The 20,486-nt window shown below is 44.8% G+C and overlaps 1 protein-coding gene across 6 annotated transcripts in view; it reads right to left on the reverse strand.

Annotated features, from left to right (window-relative positions):
* The window catches only part of LOC140393765 (suppressor of tumorigenicity 7 protein homolog), a 221,064-nt gene that overhangs the window by 96,451 nt on the left and 104,127 nt on the right, over positions 1-20,486 (reverse strand). For all 6 annotated transcript variants that reach the window (XM_072480157.1, XM_072480155.1, XM_072480156.1 and 3 more), the window contains 5 exons: positions 15,707-15,785; positions 10,470-10,624; positions 8,360-8,457; positions 6,965-7,079; positions 4,078-4,150 (listed from right to left, as the gene is read on the reverse strand). In XM_072480157.1, the coding sequence (XP_072336258.1) occupies positions 4,078-4,150; positions 6,965-7,079; positions 8,360-8,457; positions 10,470-10,624; positions 15,707-15,785 (520 nt within the window). The remainder of the gene's footprint in view (positions 1-4,077; positions 4,151-6,964; positions 7,080-8,359; positions 8,458-10,469; positions 10,625-15,706; positions 15,786-20,486) is intronic.

Consider the following 20,486-nt stretch of genomic DNA (forward strand, 5'->3'; position numbering starts at 1 on the left):
AAAGGGTTTGATAGGGTAGATGTAGAGCTGATGTTTCCAATTGCAGGTGAGACCAGTATGGGGACAATAAATACAAGATGCACTAATAAATCAAAGGAATTGAGGAGAAACTTCATTATTCAGTGGTGAGAATGTGGAATGTGTTACCACAGGGAGTAGTTAAGGTAAATACTATAGATATATTTAAGGGGAGGCTAGATATGCACCGGAGGGAGAAAGAAATGATAAGATATGCTGATAGGGTGAGATGAAAATAGATGGAGGAGACACATGTGGAACATGAAATACCTGGGTGGATCTACTTGGCCAAATGGCATGTTTATGCTGTAACTAATTTCTAGCACTACAAAATCAAACCAATCAAATCATTCAAAAATAATTTTCAACAGGTTGAAATAGCTTTGTTTGTTTCTGAGCACACGGATTACAAATTACATCTTCAGCTACAATGGCCCCATTAACACAAAGTCCCTTTTAAGCACACAAGATGACTGCTGAACCCAAGTGAACGTCTGTAGATTTCTCCTCAAAATCCATTCAGTTGATTTTTATACCGCGAGCCAGCTGGTCCCACTAAACTCTGGCCTCCACATGAGTGACTTCAAATTCCGCTTTCAAAAGTCACATTTTCAAGTCTTCTTTTAAATTACGCTTTCCCTCCATTGCTTCCACCAAGCTTTGCTTTCAAGCTTTACATCTCTCCCTTCGGGATTCCTTTGTCTTAAAAGGCTTTTATAGACACTCTTAAGCCCAGCCATCAATTTCCATAATTAGTTCAAATAACGTCTCCCAAACTACAGTAATTTCTCACAAACCTTGGCACTACTGTAGATATCTTTCTGGCCTCTCACAATCCAATGCTTTTCAAGGCAGCACGGTAGCATAGTGGTTAGCACAGTTGCTTCACAGCTCCAGGGTCCCAGGTTCGATTCCCGGCTTGGGTCACTGTCTGTGTGGAGTCTTCACTATCTCTCCGTGTGTGCGTGGGTTTCCTCCGGGTGCTCCGGTTTCCTCCCACAGTCCAAAGAGGTGCAGGTTAGGTGGATTGGCCATTCTAAATTGCCTTTAGTGTCCAAAAACGTTAGGTTGGGTTATGGGGATAAAGGGAATAGGGTGGAAGCGTGGGGCCCAAGTAAGGTCTTCTTTCCAAGGGCCAGTGCAGACTCAATGGGCTGAATGGCCTCCTTCTGCACTGTACATTCTATGAAGTCTCTGTGACTTTACTGAACAGTAATCTGTTCTAGTTCCCAATGTCCTTAACTCCATCCAGGCTTCTTGGAAATTTCTCCAGTTTCCTTACCGAGCTGGACTTTAGATTTCCAGCATCTGTTTTCTTAACCATTACTCCATGGTATGACTTTTCTTCCAGCAAGGCTGAGAGAGTGTTCCCTCTTTAGCCTTCTAAAACCAACTGCCTTCTAGCAGAGCTGCGAGTGCTGCCTTCTCTCTCATTACCCATCTCCAACTAAAACATATTAGGTAAACTAAAACTGAAATACTTTACAAAGCCCCAGTTGCTCAGCAACCACGGCTGGTTTATTTACTCTTGAAACCATTGCCCTCTCTAAGCACAATAGAATCACAGTTTGAATTTAGACAAATCCCCCACACATACAAATACCTTTGTCCAGCATGAATCTAACTATAGCTTTTTAACCTTCCAGGCACCAAAACATTAAATCAAACTCACTTACAACTATACCTTATAAATCCCATAAATCTACCTTTGTTTTCCAAACTGTGTATAGTGGTGAGAGTGATCAAGAAATCTGAGAATTGGTATTGGACAGACTTGCAAGCATCCCCCCCCCCCCCCCCCCCCCCGCCCCCAGCATACAAAAATGGATCCAAATACCTATAAAGATGCCTCTACAGTGGATTGCCCCTCATTTCCTTCTGGATTGTCACCCATTAACCCAATGACAGGATGTTGGAGCTCAAGTACTTCAGTTCTTCAGCTGAACTTTGATGCCTGTATTTCCCCTTTGGATTGGGCACCCGTCAGACACGCCACTGCAATTTCTCCTCACTTGGCCATAAGCAAGGCTCATCACATTGTCGCCTACTATACATATATGGTTTAGCGGTAGCCCTCAGTGCTGCACTGATGGTGGTGCTGCCTTTTGGAGGAAATGTTAAACCAAGGTCCTGTCTTCCCTCAGATCTCACTGCACTATTTTGAACAGGAGGGGAATTCTCTCTGGTGTCTTCGCAAATATTAATTCCTCACACAATATTTAAAACAGATCAGCTGTCATTGTCACAATGTTGTTCGTGGAAGCTTGATGAGCAGACACTGGCTGGTGTCTTTCCTATATTACAATAATGGGCTGGATTTTACATGCCCCTAACGGGCATGTTATTGGCAGAGGTGGGGGCCCCGCTCAACCAGCCCCTTGCCCAGCCCCAAGCTCACCACCAGAACATGCCAAGAGAGCAGGCACCAAAATCAGCAGCCCACATTCCATATTTAAATACATAATCAAGGGTCAATTAAGGTTAACAAGACAATTGACCCCAATAATATGCTGCCCTTGCCATAATATGGTTGGCATGGGCAGTCAGGAGGATTATGTAGGCTCTTTTGATTAAAAGTGTTTTCAAAAAAGGGTGGGAAGGAAGGTGATACTGGGGGGGGGGTTTGCCCTTTGTGTATCGGTGGGCAATAATATCCCAACTTTCTTTCTACCCGTCAGTGCTCTCTAACCTATCACCCCACACCCCTTCCTAGGCGGCACAAACTCTCCCGGCCCTATACCCCGCACTAAGCTTACTCCAGGATTCATTGGACTTCTGTAGTCCTGGAAGTGACAGTTAATGAGATCTGGGTGCTGACAGTCTTCCGATTAGCCGTAAGCCTCCATGGGTGAGACTTGCTCCCGAGTGAGGGGCAGAAGTCCCACTGTTTGGCAACTTACCCCACCCACAGTGCGTTCTGGCTGCAGGGCGGGCTGGAGTGGTACAAATCGATTTCACGCAGTGAGGGGTTGGCCTTATTATGCAGACCAATGATTTAATTTCAATAGTACTAAATTCACTTTAAACTGCTGTGCGCGCCCTGAGGTGCACAAAGCATCGCTTCATATGCAAGTCCCTCTACTTTAAAAGAAAACTCTTCCATAGGGTCCATAAAACTGTCAAACAATCTACTTTCCTCATTTATCTCCTTCTCTTACAATTAACAATGTCAGTTGTGGCTCAGTGGGTAGCACTCAGATGTCAATCAGAGGTACATTCAAGTTTCACTCCAAATATTCCAGCACGTAATCATGGCTGGCACTTTGATGATATATTGAGTGAATAATGCACTGTTGGAGTTGCTGTTTTGCATGAGACAGTACATCGAGACCTCGGTTGCTCACTCAAAAGGGCATAAAATATCCCATGGCACTATTTTGATGCCCTGGACAATATTTACTGTTCAACCAACATCACGTAGAACAGATGATCTGGTCATTATCCAATTGCTGCTCGTAGGATCTTGCTCTGCACAAATTATCATACAACAGTGACTACACTTCAAAAGTAGTTCATCGGCTGTTAGGTGCTTTGGGGCATCTGGAGGTCATGAAAAGCTGTGTAAAATATTAAAATTAAAGCTGGGCAGAACCTCTTGTTCTCTCCTACACTTTCCAGTTTTGGCATTGTTCTGCTCTACAAGCTTTGGCTCTTGAGCTTTTCCAAAAAACAGACAGAGGTCATTTTATTCTGAAAAGCTCTAGTCTCAAACAACAGCAATATTGTACTCTTATAACTTTTGGGGTAACAATATCCCAAGGCACTTCACCGTAGAGTTATGAATGCAAATATGAGGAACTATTGGGACAGAGGACCAATTAATTGCTTGGTCACATAGGTAGGTTTTAAGAAGCAGCTTAAAGCATGAGTGAGGTTAAATTGAAGAGAGGTTTTGCGGAGACAATTTCAGAACATAGAGGTGAGGCAGCTGAAGGCAAGGCTATGAATGGAAAAGAAATGGAACTAGTGATTGGGCAAGAGGCCAGAATTGAGGCGATTCCATTACAATCATGTCAATTTGGCGGTGGTTGCAATGAGAGTAAGGAATGAGGGACTTACTTGTCTGACACAGCTCGCGCTTTCAACAATGCAGCTGTGTAGCATATTGTCGCTGATTTTGGCAAGCTGATATCTGCAATCAAAAGCAAAATAGATTAGGGTCAAAATTAGGGTGACCAGATGTCCAGGTTTCTCATTAAATGGCCTGGTAACATAAGTGTCCTAAAACAATGTTTCAAATATTCCGGTTTTCACCGTTTCCATTTTTGTCAATGCGGTGGACCTGGATTTCCCCCCACTCCCCCGGGATCAAAGGGGGTTAGAATAATTTAATCCCTTCCTTGCTGAAGTAGGCCATTTGGCCCATCAGATCTGCACCAACACTCAACCAGGCCAAATTCCTCGACCCAACCCGGTAACCCCACCTAACCTTTAGACACTAAGGAGCAATTTAGCGTCGCCAATCCACCTAACCTGCACATCTTTGTACTGTGGGAGGAAACCCACGCAGGCACGGGGAGAATGTGCAGATTCCAGTCAACAGAGTTGTCACTACCTTTCTGGCGCCAACGGCTCTGTTAATGATGAAGCCTTTTAAACAATCTATAAAGAAGTATTACCAACTTTGGCTGGTCATATTCAGGCGATATCATCACATGATCGTCCATCTCCAACTGCCCCGCTGCAGCCCAGCATATCATTAATCACTGAGCCCCACTTTCCTACGGCTTGGCAAGTTTTTGATTTTTGAAAATCGGCTTATCCCAGTAAAAATCCTAAAACTCACTTTCAGGTATCCATTTTTAAAAAATATACATTTTCTCTGGCACTTTGAAACATTGTACATTCCACAACTAAAGTTCAAAAAAGTGCTGTTCTGAAAGGTGTTTATTGATGGGTGTCCCTCTAGCTCAAGGACAAATGTCTTTATTTTTACTGAACTATATGGAGTTATTTTCTTCCCACCAAATAACATCTTGGAAATATGTACAAAAGAATTAGCTTCATACAGCACTGCTCCAATCCATAATGAAATACCGCACTAGCACTGTCAGTATCCTATAAACAGACCAAATTAAAAACGGACAACACACAACAGCGACTATCTGGTGTGAGATCTATCTGGCGGGGAGAGGGACTCAACGGAATTACACTCTAGAGAAGTTAAAGGAGGCGCAATTACAAAGGAAAATAGGAAGTAGGAACAGCAGTAGGCCATTCAGCCTGCTCCAAGATCAAAGCAGATCATGGTTGATCATCTATCTCTTACACCATTTTCTCCACGACCCCCATATATCCCTTGATGTAATTGGTTTCCAGAAATCTATCGATTCCTGTGTTGACCACACTCAATGATTGAGCATCCACAGCCGACTTGAATAAAGAATCACAAAGACTTGCCACCATCAGAGCGAAGGAATTCCTCCTCATCTCTTTCTAAAATGCCCTGTCCCTTTCTCTGAGATTCTGTCCCCTCATTCTAGACACAATGACCATCCTGTCCACATCTACCCTATCATAGAGAATCTCTGGGCGGGATTCTCCGACTCCGACCCCCCCCCCCTCCCCGGGGCCGGGTCGGATAATCCCCAGGCGGGTGGCGCGAATCCCGCCCCGCCGCTCCAACTGCCGTATTCTCCAGCGCGGTTTTCGGGCAGGGGCGGGGATCACACCACGCTGTTCGGGGGCCGTTGGCAGCGGCCCTCCCGGCAATTCTCCGGGTCTCGATGGGCCGAGCGGCCATCGGTTTCTGGCCAGTCCCGCCGGCGTGGTTTGAACATGGTCCCACACAGCAGGACTGGCTGGTAGGCCGGCTGGTGCGGTGGCCTGGCCCGCGATCGGGGCCCACCGATCTGCAGGCGGGCCTGTGCCGTGGGGGCACTCCTTCCTTCTACGCCAGCCCCTGTAGGGCTCCGGCATGGCTGGTGCGGAGAAGACCCCCCCCCCCCCGCGCATGCCCCAGAATACGCCGACTGGTCTGCGCATGCGCTAAACCATGCCGGCCGTTCTGCGCATGCACTAACTCGCGCTGTCCCTTCGGCGCCGGCGCCAACTCCTCCGCCGCCAGCCTCGCCCCCGGAAGTGCGGAGAATTCCGCAACTTCCGGTTTGCCCAACGCCTGAGTGGTTCTCGCCGTTCTTGGCGCCGGCATCGGGCCAATTCACCGATTGCGGTGAATCCCGCCCTCTAAGTTTCAATGAGATCACCTCTATATAGTACAGGCCCAGTTCCCACAATCCCTCCTCATACAACAATCCTGCCACCCCAGGGATTAGTGTTGGAAAAAAAATATTGTACGCAACACAATACGTTCCTTGCAATTCTAAGTGTAAATAAATAAAATTAACATTAATATTAATAAAATTTATTTGGAAAACTGTTGTTAAAATGATCTGAAGCCTGCACCAGTCTTCAGGATTGGAGAAAGGAGACAGAAAGTAGGATAAAGGGAATGGTGACTGACTGGTAACACGTGGTATTCCCTAGGGACCTGAACTGGAACCTCAACTTTACACCATACATATTAATAACATGGACAAAGGAATAGGACATTGCACATTCAAGTTTGTGGATGACACTAAAGTAGGAGGCACAATAAGTTGTGTAGATAGGAGCAGGATGTTATAAAGCGACATAGACTAAGGCAGAGTTTTAGTGTGGGAAAATGCTAAAAGTATGGGCACCGGAAATTTTGCAACTGAGTGGGTCCCCAGTTCATTGAGGGATTTGCAGTCATTGGGGAAAGATCAGTTACAATTTTCTGTTATATCTGCAGGTTGGAGCTTCCAGAGGAAGTTCCAATAATCCAGCATAAAAGAGAATATATCTACAGTAAAAATCACACCTCGAGGGGCGAACAATGCATTTGGTGGTAGAAACACACACAAGCCTTGTGGAAACAGAATGCTGCCTTGTAATTAGTGTTGTTATTATTCAGGACACTAACCATCATATTTGGCCAAGACCACCTGTACATCAGCATAAGCCTGTAACTCCAGAAGAGCTTCTAATAAATTTTCATGTACATTCAGCATACTAAGCAGCGGAAACTCTTTCATCAACTGCAGAAGAAAAGACATTCAGTTTATACACTTTATTGATCATTTATTGAGGTCTTGAAAATACACAGCCAAAACTTTCATTTAACTCCATTCTTACAGTCACATTATTTAATTCTGTATTGAATAATATTTAGAGTTCTAAAAATCTCAAATCCACGAAAAAAAATTCTGACAGGATCTCATGTCAGTGACAAAGCTCTCCCTCGTTTTTGCTCCATGCAAGGGGTACATGCAATGAAAGCAGGAACCAAACATGCACAAAACCTCTATAAACATCCAGTGTTAAAAAAATTACCCAAGAATTAAGATCATAAATTAACCGTCTACTGGTACAATTATGGTAATTGCCTTTCACATTTTCAGGACGTCTCAAGGACCTTTGAACGGTTACTATTCACTGTTACAACGTAGAAACCTTGGTTGTCAATTTGACAAAGAGTCATCGGACTCGAAACATTAGCTCTTTTCTCTCCTTACAGATGCTGCCAGACTTGCTGAGATTTTCCAGCATTTTCTCTTTCGTTTCAGATTCCAGCTTCCGCAGTAATTTGCTTTTATTATTTGGTTGTCAATTTGTAGATTGCAAGCTCCCACAAACAGCAATAGGATAATGACTAGATATTTCATTTTAGAATTGGTGGTTGATCAATAAGTATTGGCCCATGACACCTGGAGGATTCCCCTGTCCTTCTTTGGAACAGCACCACTGCATCTTTTACGTGCACCTGAAGAGGCAGACAGATCTCCGGTTTAACACCTCATCCAAAAGGCAGCACCTCTGAAAGTGCAGCACTCCCTCAGTAGTGCAGTGGGAAAGTCGGCCTAAATTCTGTGCTCAAGTCTCCAGATGCAGGGAAACTCGAAAACCAATTTGTACATATCAAATTTCACACATCGCAAATTTGAAAAATTACCAATTAATTTGTTCTTATGGTGTTGGTTCAGGGTAAATGTCAGCTATGGCATCAGAACAATTCCTGTTCTACTTCTAATAGCGCCATGGGATTACTTAAGTGATGAACTGGAGGACAGGACATTTGACTCGATTAAAAGATAGCAACTCCACCAATGCAGCATTTCCTCAGCCTGTGGTAAGTCTTAAACCTCATGACCTTCAACTCAGGAATAACAATGCTACCAACTGAGATAAACTGACACTACTTCAGTAGAATTTAGAGTATGGCTAATACTTATAGTGGGAGGAAATAATTAAGTCCAAGTGACAAGTTTAAGCATTTCCCCAGATCCAGCTGAAGTTCACCTGTTGTCCCGTTACTCACATCTCTCATCAGTTTTACTGCTTCCCGTATTCTTCCCAGTTTTCTCGCACACATTGCAAGCCTTCGTTTGATATAAACTAATACATTTGTGTCTCGCCCTGCCAAGAGAAAATGAATTTAGCTGATTTTCAAACTATTCTCAAGAGGACAGGTTTTGGAAGATTAATGTCAGCTGCATTAATGAAAAATCAACTTCAGTATTTGGGACATGATAGCTGAACAACATTTCAATTTGAATTCTTATCCTCTCCTCCATGGCCCTCTGTGTGGAGTTTGAACGTTCTCCCTGTGCCTGCGTGAGTTTCCTCCGGGTGCTCCGGTTTCCTCCCACAGTCCAAAGACGTGCAGGCTAGGTGGACTGGCCATGCTAAAACTTTATCCTTAGTGTCTAAAGATGTGCAGGTTAGGTTGGGTTACAGGGATAGGACAGAGGAGTGGGTCTAGGTTGGGTGCTCTTTCAGAGAGCCGGTGCAGATTCGATGGGCAAAATGGCCTCCTTCAGCACTGTAGGAATTCTATGCACCTCCCAATCTCTGCAACCTCCTCCAGATCTCCAACCATGTGAGATCTCGGTGTTCCTCCAATTGTGGAATCTTGCACAACCCTGATTTTCATTATTCCACCACTGGCAGCCATGACTTCATTTGCCTGGGCCCTTGCTCTGGAATTCTCTCCTTAGCCTTCTTCATTTCTCTCTCTCCTCTTTTATGACAGTACTTTGAAGAGTAGTCACTGTTTCTCTGTTGGTAAACTTAGCAGCCAAATAGCTCCCTCAAGTAGCAGTGAAATAAATTAACTTTTTGTCTGTTTTTGGAGATGAGATGAGGAACAAACATTCACCGGATCATCTTTAAATCTGTGCAATGGGATACTTAACATTACAAAAGAGCACACTTGGGGTCTTGGTTTAATATCTTATTCTAAAGACAGTAACCTCAACAGTGCTGCACTGGAAGTGTCAGGTTGGACTATATGCCAGTCTCTGTAGGGGAAATTAAACCCAGAATCTTGTGACTGAGAAAAGCATTCTATCTCTGATTCGAGACTAAAACTACTGTATGGAGCCAGACAAAGCAATCAAGTAGGTTAATTTGGTCTTGCATTTTGTTTTAGTAAGTCTGGTATAGAACAGTAGTTTATGCCCATGGCATATACCTTCCCCAAGTCTTTAATTGGTTCAAAGCAAGATTTTATGGTTTGTAAATCACCTGTAACCTTGCAATTTTAAGTTTTACCTCACCTCTAATACTCTCTCTCTCAAACACAGCCTTCTGGCAGCTTGCCCAAGTGATTGTTTCTCACATGCAAGCCCAGACAATGATTAGCCACAGACTGCTCAACACTGGAGGCATCACAGCCAAGGTCAATTGCAAAATCACCTGCCATAAGCGAGGGTCACCGGATAGCAAACAGCCGCAGAAACCCGAGCTGCATTTCCCCCACCTGTCCCCTTCCGAACACAGGGTGCTGAAGCTAACTGTAGGTAGCCACTTGACATGATAAAGGGTGCCACCATTTAGGCCAAGTTGATAATGGATCATTGTCCTTTATCAGAAGATAAAGATTTGCATTTATATAGCAACTTTCACAAACTAAGGACATCCGAAAGTGACTTTTACAGCTAATGAAATTCTTTTGAAGTGCAGTCACTCTCGTGATGCAGGAACGTGGCAGCCAATTAGCAGACAAATGGCCCCACAGTCAGGTGATATCGGCTGGATAACTAGTTTTTTTAAAATGATGGAAGCATAAATATTGTTGCGGGCATTGGATAAAATTTCCCTGCTCTTTTTCAATAATGCTGTGGGATCTTTCATCTCCACCCAAGAGGGCAGAGAGGGCATTAATTTAACATCTTGCCGGAAAATCGAGACACTACCTAAAACTCCCATTCAGCTGGGCGTTTCCACCTTTTACCACTTGTCCAATAAGACCAGGCATATTCCTTTGATAAAAGGCAACTCCTATAAGATGACCCCCCCCCCCCCCCCCCCCCCCCCGGACACACACACAAACAAACTTGTTAATATGCCCCAAGGGTTGTGCAATTTTCCCTTAAGGCTTTAACACAATGGTACATCAATATTCAAGTCGCAGTTAGGCAACTTACTGTGTTGGGCTTCCTGCTGTGTGCTATGGTGCTGAAGCTGTTGGCTCCTTCTGTAGCAGACCTCGCCTGCTTTCAGCGCCTGTTTAAATAGTTTCTCAGCTTCAAGAATTGTGGTGGTTTCCTCCTCAGCTAAAAGAACGTATGCCGTGGCACACCTAAGATCACAAAGAAAACCAGATGTTACTTGTGTTTTACTTTGGTTTACTGTGCACCAAAGTAGTGATTACTTCAGTTGGCAAGCTGGGTAGCAGGCATGTAAACTCAGTTCATCGGGGTGAGTACTCTGCTACTTTTTAAACTACCATTTTTACTTTGAACTATTTTATCTTTGTAACTGACCTGTGCTGGACTTTGGTGAGAAGGTGACGGTAGACACCATGGTGCCTCCTTGTGTCGTTTTGCAGAATGTCAGTGAGGGATTTAATGTGCAATCCAAAGTTCTATTAATGATTCCTCCATCAGTTTGATCAGCTTTCTAAGTCCCACCCCCTATCACTTGAGACTGTAGTGGTTTTCCTGCAGAAGCAAAGCAACCTTTCACTGGAAGCACCAAAAGGATGCAGCACAGGAAACGGCTCTTCGGCCCACCAGGTGTGCGCTGACTCTTTGAATGATCTGTCCAATTAATTCCACTCCCCTTCCTGCTCATTTCCCACAGCCTTGCAGAGTTTTTCCTTTTTGTGTATTTATCCAATTCCCTTTAGAAACTTTTAACTGATTCTGCATCCATTAACTCCAACTACTCCTCTTCTCCTCACATGGGTGACACGGTAGCACAGTAGTTAGCAATGTGGCTTCACAGCTGCAGGGACCCGAGTTCGATTCCCGCTTGGGTCACTGTCGGTGCGGAGTCTACATGTTCGCCCAGTGTCTGCGTGGGCTTCCGGTTTCCTCTTGAAAGATGTGCCTGCTACCTGAATTCTCCCTGTGTACCCGAACTGTCGCCAGAGTGTGGCGACTAGGGGATTTTCGCAGTAACTTCACTGTAGTGTTCATGTAAGCATACTTGTGACACTAATAAAGATTATTATCTGCTAAAAATTGGACCTCGAAAAGAAAAATTTAGCTATCATGATAGCCAATGAACAGTTCACCTCGTACACAGTTTTAGGGAACTGAAAGGAGTACAATATTGTGTCGTACAAAGATTTTCTAGTTAGGAATCGCGAAGATAATATCCTAAGGCACTTAAATGCAATACGTCAACAGCACGCTTCAGATATGAGACAAAGTATTGACATTCCCCAACGTCACTAAGTTTTATTTTAAAAATACATTCACGGCATGTGAGCTCCTTGAGAAGGTGCTGGTGAACCATTTTCTTGAACCATGTGGTGAAGGTCCACCCAAAGTGCTGTTGCAGGATTTTAACCCAATGATGAGGAATGATGAATATATTTCCAAGTCAGGATGGTTGTGACTTTTAAGGGGATCCTAGAGGTGGTGGTGTACCTCGTCTCCTGGTCATTCTAAATGCTGTGAAGAAGCTCAGGCGATTTGCTGCTGTGCATTAGACTGCAAACGCTACAGCCACGTTACGCCAGAAATAGAGGAAGCATACGTTAAAGTTTACAGGGAATTTGGCTTAAAATCCCACGAATAACCACGGACGAGATAATTGGCACTCAGCACGAAACATTGCTTTACTCCAGAGCAGATAGTGACCCTGGCCATCATTCTCCGACCCCCCGCCGGGTCGGAGAATTGCCGTTGGCCGCTGTGAATCCCGCCCCCGCCGAAGTCTCCGGTACCGGAGATTGGGTGGGGGCGGGAATCCGGCCGCGCCGGTTGTCGGGACCCCCCGCTGGATTCTCCGGCCCGGATGGGCCGAAGTCCCGCCCAGGAATTGCCTGTCCCGCCGGCGTAAATCAAACCTGGTATTTACCGGCGGGACCAGGCGGCGTGGGCGGGCTCCGGGGTCCTGGGGGGGGGGCGCGGGGCGATCTGACCCAGGGGGGTGCCCCCACGGTGGCCTGGCCCGCGATCGGGGCTCACCGATCCGCGGGCGGGCCTGTGCCGTGGGGGCACTCTTTCCCTTCCGCCTCCGCCACGGCCTCCACCATGGCGGAGGCGGAAGAGACTCCCTCCACTGCGCATGCGCGGGAAACTGACAGCGGCCGCTGACTCTCCCGTGCATGCGCCGCATTTCCGCGCCAGCTGGCGGGGCAACAAACGCCATTTCCGCCAGCTGGCGGGGCGGAAATCCCTCCGGCGTCGGCCTAGCCCCTCAATTCCGAACCTTTGGGCCGGCGCGATGCCCGTCTGATTGGCGCCGTCTTTGGCGCCAGTCGGCGGACATCCCGCCGTTGGGGGAGAATTTCGCCCCCTATGTCTCTAAACACAAGCATTTCCGATTTTATCAATGAGTAAATCTCAGCATTGCATATGAAAGTTTTTCCAGCTAAATACTGCAGATTGATATTAGTTATAATTTAAATTCTAATTTTATCCCTACAGCTGACTCAAAGCTGTGCTTTTCAATTACGCACAATAAACCACATGTATTTCATTCTGAAAGCGACAACCCTGGACAATGAATTACATTTTTCACCAGTCCCAACTTGCAGAAAGCTCAATGCATTTACTCTGCTCTCTGCACCAGTTTGTTAAATTAAACCAAATATTGAATACAATTTCACAAATTAATGAAATCGGATATTACATTAAAGATTTGCTGCAGTGATATAAGACTGGCTGAGATATTGACAGGCTGGTCAAAAACAATGCGCACATATTGTAGCCACCTGAGTTGGCCAAGTCCCGATTTAAAATGGCGAACGGCAAAGGCTGAAGGGAAATTCAGCCAACACAGGCAGAAACCAGCAGGTGCAAGTTTGCTGTGTATTTAACTCTGCAAAGGCCCAGACAGCATCGATACTAGCAGCCATCTGCATAATAACGTAGCAACCATCTACATACTAATAAGCAATCCCCGGGAACAAGAGCAACATTTGGGACAAACAAGACTTCCCGGCGCCAGCAGGAGCCAACACAAAAGAGGTTAACGGACACCTCAAGACCACCCATTGATCAGGGAACCGCTCCAGTATTGGAGAAATCGAACCAAGCGATTGGAACGAAGTCCAATCACCTAGAACCAGGTACAGGGTCCGCCCCGAAAGGCGGGAAGCCCCTGAGGACTATAAAGTTAAGCCCCCCAAGTTCAAATCGCCCCTCTTCTTGACTGGGTCACCCTGCAACGCGAACCAACATTGACCGTGACCGGTCCAACGGCCGCCGAGAGATCGTAAGTCTTAAGTCAACGCTTGCTACGAGATAGGCGCTCCTAGCTATCAATCCGTACCAACTTCGAATCCCGCAGACTCAGAACCCGAACGAAAGGCCATTTGTTCCCCTGACCTGGTGGGCCAGTCCGAAGTTAAGTATAGACCTGTTAGTTATAGAAGTAGCTTAGACGTATAATTTGTGCATGAGTAGCGATTACTGTGTATAATAAATGCGCTTTGATATAAATCTTACTAATCGGTGTATTGAGTCATTGGTCATTACTCGAACTTGAACCTCGTGGCGGTATCATAAAGATACCTGGCGACTCGAGAGCAAAGGTTATAAAACAGAGCCAAGTGAACCGACCAAAAGTTAGCAACAATATATATATTGCCTTTAACATCCTAAGATACTTTGTACAAGGTCTTCTATTCCATAAAACACTCCCAGGGCAGGTATGGCTCGGGGCTGGATACAGGAAACACACGTAGACATGGGGATAAAGTGCAAACTCCACACAGACAGTCGCCCAAGGCCGGAATTGAACCCGGGAACTTGGGTCCCTCGAGCTGTGAGGCAGCAGTGCTAACGACCGTGCCACCGTGCCGCCTCCTAGAAGAGTTATTCTTGCAGAGAGTGACACAGACATGAGGGGGTCAAATAACAAAGAACAAAGAAAATTACAGCACAGGAACAGGCCCTTCGGCCCTCCCAGCCTGCGCCGATCCAGATCTTTTATCTAAACCTGTCTCCTATTTTCCAAGGATCTACTTCCCTCTGTTCCCCGCCCGTTCATACATCTGTCTAGATGCATCTTAAATGATGCTATCGTGCCTGCCTCTACACCTCCGCTGGCAAAGCGTTCCTGGCACCCACCACCCGCTGCGTAAAACACTTTTCACGCACATCCCCCTTAAACTTTCCCCCTCTCACCTTGAAATCATGACCCCTTGTAATTGACACCCCCACTCTTGGAAAAAGCTTGTTGCTCCTTCTCTGCTGTAACCATTCTCTTATTCCGTTCTCAATTAAATTCACTGAATTCAATGGGTCATATTGCAGTCCTCAAGTCCTCACAAATCAAAGCAGGTTTTTTTTAACCTTCCCCTCATTTGTCCTAAATCTCTCCCTGCCTCTCCCAAAGACAGGTTCTTGCTGAATTACACTGCACGAATGCTCCCAATCCTCCCTCACCAAAATGTCCTATTTCACCTGTCAGCATTGACAGTGGATGCTGGTGTTGGTATCGCCGAGTTGGACATGACACACATGCCAGCAGTAGGGAGTCGATAGTGATCAGATATACAATGTTTGACTGATTTCTCCCATATCAATGCCAAGCCCTCCTAAAGAGGGGGAGGGGAACAGGGCCAACTGTAAGATGCCTAATGGGGTCATCTATCTTGACGCAAACAGCGGATGAAGGCCTGTACAAAACAGAATTCACGGGGGTGTATTTAATTTGCTACATCAAAGAGGGAAGGATTGAGCAGATACACTCAATAAGCATTGCAGAGGCATATGGCACCCAAGGAGCCTACTTGACCCATCATACCTGTACTGGCTCTCTGAAAGAACCATCAATGTGTATAATCACCCTGCTCTCTCCTGTAGCCCTGCAAATCTTACCTTTTCAAGTGGCGATCCTTTGAATCACCTTAACACATCCTACATGGAAACATGTGATTTATGATGCAGAATCCCAGCAGAGCCAGTGATAAAGTATAATAATGTAAAAGTATGATAATGTAATCAAGGAATCAATACACTTTCATGCTTTAACACCTGGGAACTAAATATACTCTGCACTATTTCTAGCAACCTGTTCAACACGTTCACGTTAAAACTCTTTTGAACGACAGGCAAACAGGAGATGAAGTATTAGAAAAGTCCAAAAGACACAAATGGTCAACCAATGAGCGTGTCAGAAACCTTCAGACTGATGCAGAGGACAGTGGAGTGAGTGCGAGATCGTTACACACAACCTCAATCTGCAGTACAGAACATACTCATTGTTTAATTCCAATGCCTGATAAGCTGCCTTCATTCTAGCTTGAGCGTTCCTCTCCCGCCAGGCCTTCTGCATAACTGTCAAAAGAGCAAAAAGAAATAAAAGTGTAAGTGACAGCAGGTGTTTACATCTGACATACACCAGTACAGCAGCAGAAATGCTGCTCAGAAAAGTCCACGTTATTCAAGCCCACATTTAGCTAGAAGGCCATTAAATTTCTCTAGCTATAAAGGAGAGCAGATGTGTTATAACATGCACATGTGCTGTCCAACAGACTCAAGTGTCATGTGAATGTTAAATGCAGCAATAAAATTCAATGCTGCCATGCCAAAGTCTTTTGTGTTCCAGCAAACTAATCCCACGGTGCTAGGTCACGTGTAAGTCCACAATTCTGCATGTGGTACTCTGAAAATCTCAACTGAAATGTCACAGGACAGATGAGAGTCTCATGCTTCCTCAAACAGAAGCATGGCAGGGGTGGAAACAGAATCAAAAAGTGCCAGCTCTTTGATCAGCTCGGTTGGCTCTTTCACAGTTGCCAAAAGCACTGCCTAGTGCAGTAAAAGCCTTTTAAACCAGGACGTACCCAACTCCAATTCTTGGTTTTTGCTGAATCTGCCAACCTCAGTGAGGCAGTAGGCCACTTACAACAAGTTGGCTTCAATGAACCCTGTTGGGTTGTTACTTCTGATTTTGTCCTCTTTACGATGGTGCACACAGATGCATCACAATCATGTTCAGTTAGGTGAAGCTGGGTAACAATTTGGCCAGATGTGCACACATAATTGAGCAACCATTTTCATATCAAACATTGATACATTTATTTTTGCTATTTCCATTTGTATTCCTATGTCATGATGTGGAGATGCCAACGTTGGACTGGGGTGGGCACAATAGGAAGTCTTACAGGGCAGCACGGTGGCGAGCAATGCTGCCTACGGCGCTGAGGACCCGGGTTTGAATTCTGTCCCTGGGTCACTCTCCGTGCACATTCTCCCCGTGTCTGCATGGGTTTCACCTCCACAACCCAAAGATGTGCTGGATAGGTGGATTGACCACATTAAATTGCCCCTTAATTGGAAAAAATAATTGGGTACTCTTAAATTTATTGAAAAAAAGTCTTACAACACCAGGTTACAGTCCAACGGGTTTGTTTCGAATCACTAGCTTTCGGAACGCAGCTCCTTCATCAGGTGAATATTCCTATGTGCACATTGATGATACAACAGTGCCTTAAAAAATTAGCCACACTGCACTTACACTCTACGGTCAGTGGTGGCTCTGCGAGTGACTCCACCAGCAGGAAGATAAAATTGTATTGTGATATGTTGACAAACAGTTTCCATTGTCAGTGTAGACATAGGAATTTATAATGGAATAAAGTGAACGGGATGCGGATGCAAATGCAAGCTTTTTAATACATTATCGATGTAATCAACTTATTAATTTTAGTTCTGTTTTCATTCTTCAATGACTCGGGTGATTCTCTCTACAACCCTCCTAAAACTCTGCTCTCCTCCATTTCTGGCCTTTTGCACACCCCACTCTCCAGTTCTTTCATCCCATCATGAGCGACTGTGTCTTTAACCTTCTTGCCCCAAGCTCTAGAATTCCACTCTTAAACCTATCCTCCTCACTCTCCTCCTTTAAGACCCTGTTTAAACCTAATTCTTTGACCAAGCTGGTTACCTGTGCTATTGATTCCCTTTTTGGCTTAGTCAATTTCTGTCCAATTATGTTGCCATGAAGCACCTTGGACATTATCATAAAGTGCTACATAAATGCAAGGTCTTGTTGTTGTGTCATGCCGATCTTTGTTCATAATTCAGACCCACAACAACTGAGATATTTCTTGTGCCCCAGAACCTGAATAGCTCTCATTTTTGATGACCCAGAGTGGGTGCAGTATTAAAGTTGCAATATGACCAATATAGCATGGAGTTTGATAGGTATCTCCCTTGAATTATATTTCACTGTTTTGTCTATTTGTTCAATGTTCTATGGCTACGTTGATTGCAGCTCTAGCTGGACATCTTTAGTGTTAAGTTCACTAAGATTCCTAGGTCTCATTCAGTTTCATTCTTAATTTCAACACAATTGATGGAATGAACGCGAGTCTATTTTCCTTCCTATGTATAGTACTTCACACTTGTCTGTATTGAATTTAATCTGTCATTATTGATCCCACTTGTACATATTCTCCAACTCCCCCTAATTTCTCAGCTGCCTCTTTTGATTCCACTGCCCTGTAAAGTTTTCTTCCATCTGCAAGTTGGCCACCTTGAACTGAACTTCTGAATACAGGTTGCTTGTGTAAATAAGACGGGAGTCACACCAGACCTTAAACCCCCTCGCTCTAGCATAATTCCTCTAACAAGGACACCGGGTTAGCGGTGAGTCAGATTATCATGGATTCAAGTCTCTGGTCCACATATTTCAGCACAGTCTCTGGGCTGATACGTCATGTATTACAGCAGTACTGCTGTTGGAGGTTCCGTCTTTTGGAGGCGACGCTAAACCAAGGTGCCGTTAGTAAGGCCCTCTGGTTTCCTCTGACAAGTCCCGAAAGACGTGCTGTTAGGTGAATTGGACATTCTGAATTCTCCCTCAGTGTACCCGAACAGATGCCGTAGTGTGGCGACTAGGGGGCTTTGACAGTAACTTCACTGCAGCGTTAATGTAAGCCTACTTGTGAGAATAATAAAGATAATTATTATAAGATAGCCAAGGAAATGTGAAAAAAAAACATGGCACTATTCAAAGAGAATTTGGGGAGTTTCTTATTGTCCTGGCCAACATTAATCACACTTGCTGTGTGAAAATTGGGAGATACATTTCCCTACATTACAACGGCAACTATGTTTCATGAGTTGTAAATTGCTTTGGAAAGTTCAGAGATTCTGAAGGATATTATATAAATGCAAGTCCTTTCTTTGCAGATGCCCACGACTAATGCACACTGGTCATTTCAGTTCGGTTGGCTGGAATATATATTCATATAATAAAAACACATTGGGCCTAAAGAACTCAAGTCCATTTCATAACTTCCAGTGAGATCTGGTCTCAACTGGGCCATATGACAGGCCCTTAACCTTGTGGTGTAGGATAATACCCCGAGATAGTACATATTTCCTTTCTTCACAGATAAGACCATAAGACATAGGAGCAGAATTAGGCCACTCGGCCCATCGAGTCTGCTCCGCCATTCAATCATGGTTGATATGTTTCTCATCCCCATTCTCCTGCCTTCTCCCCATAACCCCCTGATCCCCTTATTGATCAAAAACCTATCTATCTCAGTCTTAAAGACACTCAGTGATTTGGCCTCCACAGGCTTCTGCGGCAAAGATTTCCATAGATTCACCACCCTCGAGGAATTTCCTCCTCATCTGTTTTAAAGGATCGTCCCTTTAGTCTGAGATTGTGTCCTCGGCTTTTAGTTTTTCCTAAAAGTGGAAACATCCTCTCCACGTCCACTCTATCCAGGCCACGAAATGCTGCAGATGCTGCCCAATTTATAATTCCTATATTTTCAGTTTTACCACTGTGGCAAGGATCAGAGGCCTCTCATGTCCCTCATACAGTTGTGCAATGGGAGATGACAAATTACATACATCTGGCATGAAACACAAACCGTACGAAAACAAGAGAAAATTCAGACAAATAACTACCAAGGCAAGTGCACGTGTATCCCAGTCACAAATCTAGCCGTGCAATATCTAGGTGACCACGAGCAGCACAGTTATTTTTGAGAAAGCTCAAATTTTGTTTGTTTCTAGTTTTCTCCCCACCTCTCCTGAATTAACTATGAGCCCAGAGATACCTTCATGTGAGCACTTGGGCATCGAGCGTCAGCAGGCTCTTGCACAAGGAACGTATCACTGCCAAACTCAACCCTGCCCCCTCCACTATCGTTCACACATTCAGGTTTACCAGCAGGAATCACTGGAAAATGGTCAGATGGACAAATCCCGGTTGATTTTCAATCCCTGACCGGCGGCGGGGGGGGGGGGGGGGGGGGGGGGGTGTGTGTCATAGAGGCCTTGTGCAGCACACAAAACGCTACTGCAACAGACATCAGGAACTAAATAACTTCTTGCATGGATGGATTTGTGTTGGCTGAGGCAAAAAGACAATTTTCTCAGCCAGCAGGTCATTTGATGGTCTAATCCGTTATTAATTAAGCGCAGTCCTCAACGCATACTGAAAAAAAGACTCAAAGAACACAATGCCAGGAAACAGACAGGCTGAAGCGTATTGTGCAGATAATGGTTTAAAAGCTAAAGACATAAACAAAATGAATGTCAAACAAACAGTCAAAAGAGGAGTGTAAATTTCACTCCACCTCATAAAGTGGATGAACTAAACTTCAAGTTGAACTGGAAAAAGAGCAGCGCAAAGCCCACATATTTCCCCCAGGGTGAATAAGTGATCTGTTTGACACATTATCTCCCAAAGAGTGATAACTAACACCATGCTCCTGGTTAGAACGTGGAATGAAAAACAATCCTTTTACAATAAAGAAGTGGGCCAAACCCTTCAAAATTTCATCTGGCAGCTCCAGTAAAATTTAAATACACTCGGTCATAAGGCTTCAGTGAACTGAATGTAATTGCAATGGGGATGTTAACAAAAGAATGCAATAACAAGTTAATCCAACAGGAACCAAGTCTGGTAATTACATACCTGAAAGCCTTGGTAACCTCCATAAAAGTTCATGTACATTGTAATACCCTAAGAGTACTTTTATACTGTAGCTATCTGAGATCAGCAGTTAT

Source organism: Scyliorhinus torazame, chromosome 17 (assembly GCF_047496885.1).
Source record: "Scyliorhinus torazame isolate Kashiwa2021f chromosome 17, sScyTor2.1, whole genome shotgun sequence".
NCBI classification, from domain to species: Eukaryota; Metazoa; Chordata; class Chondrichthyes; order Carcharhiniformes; family Scyliorhinidae; genus Scyliorhinus; species Scyliorhinus torazame.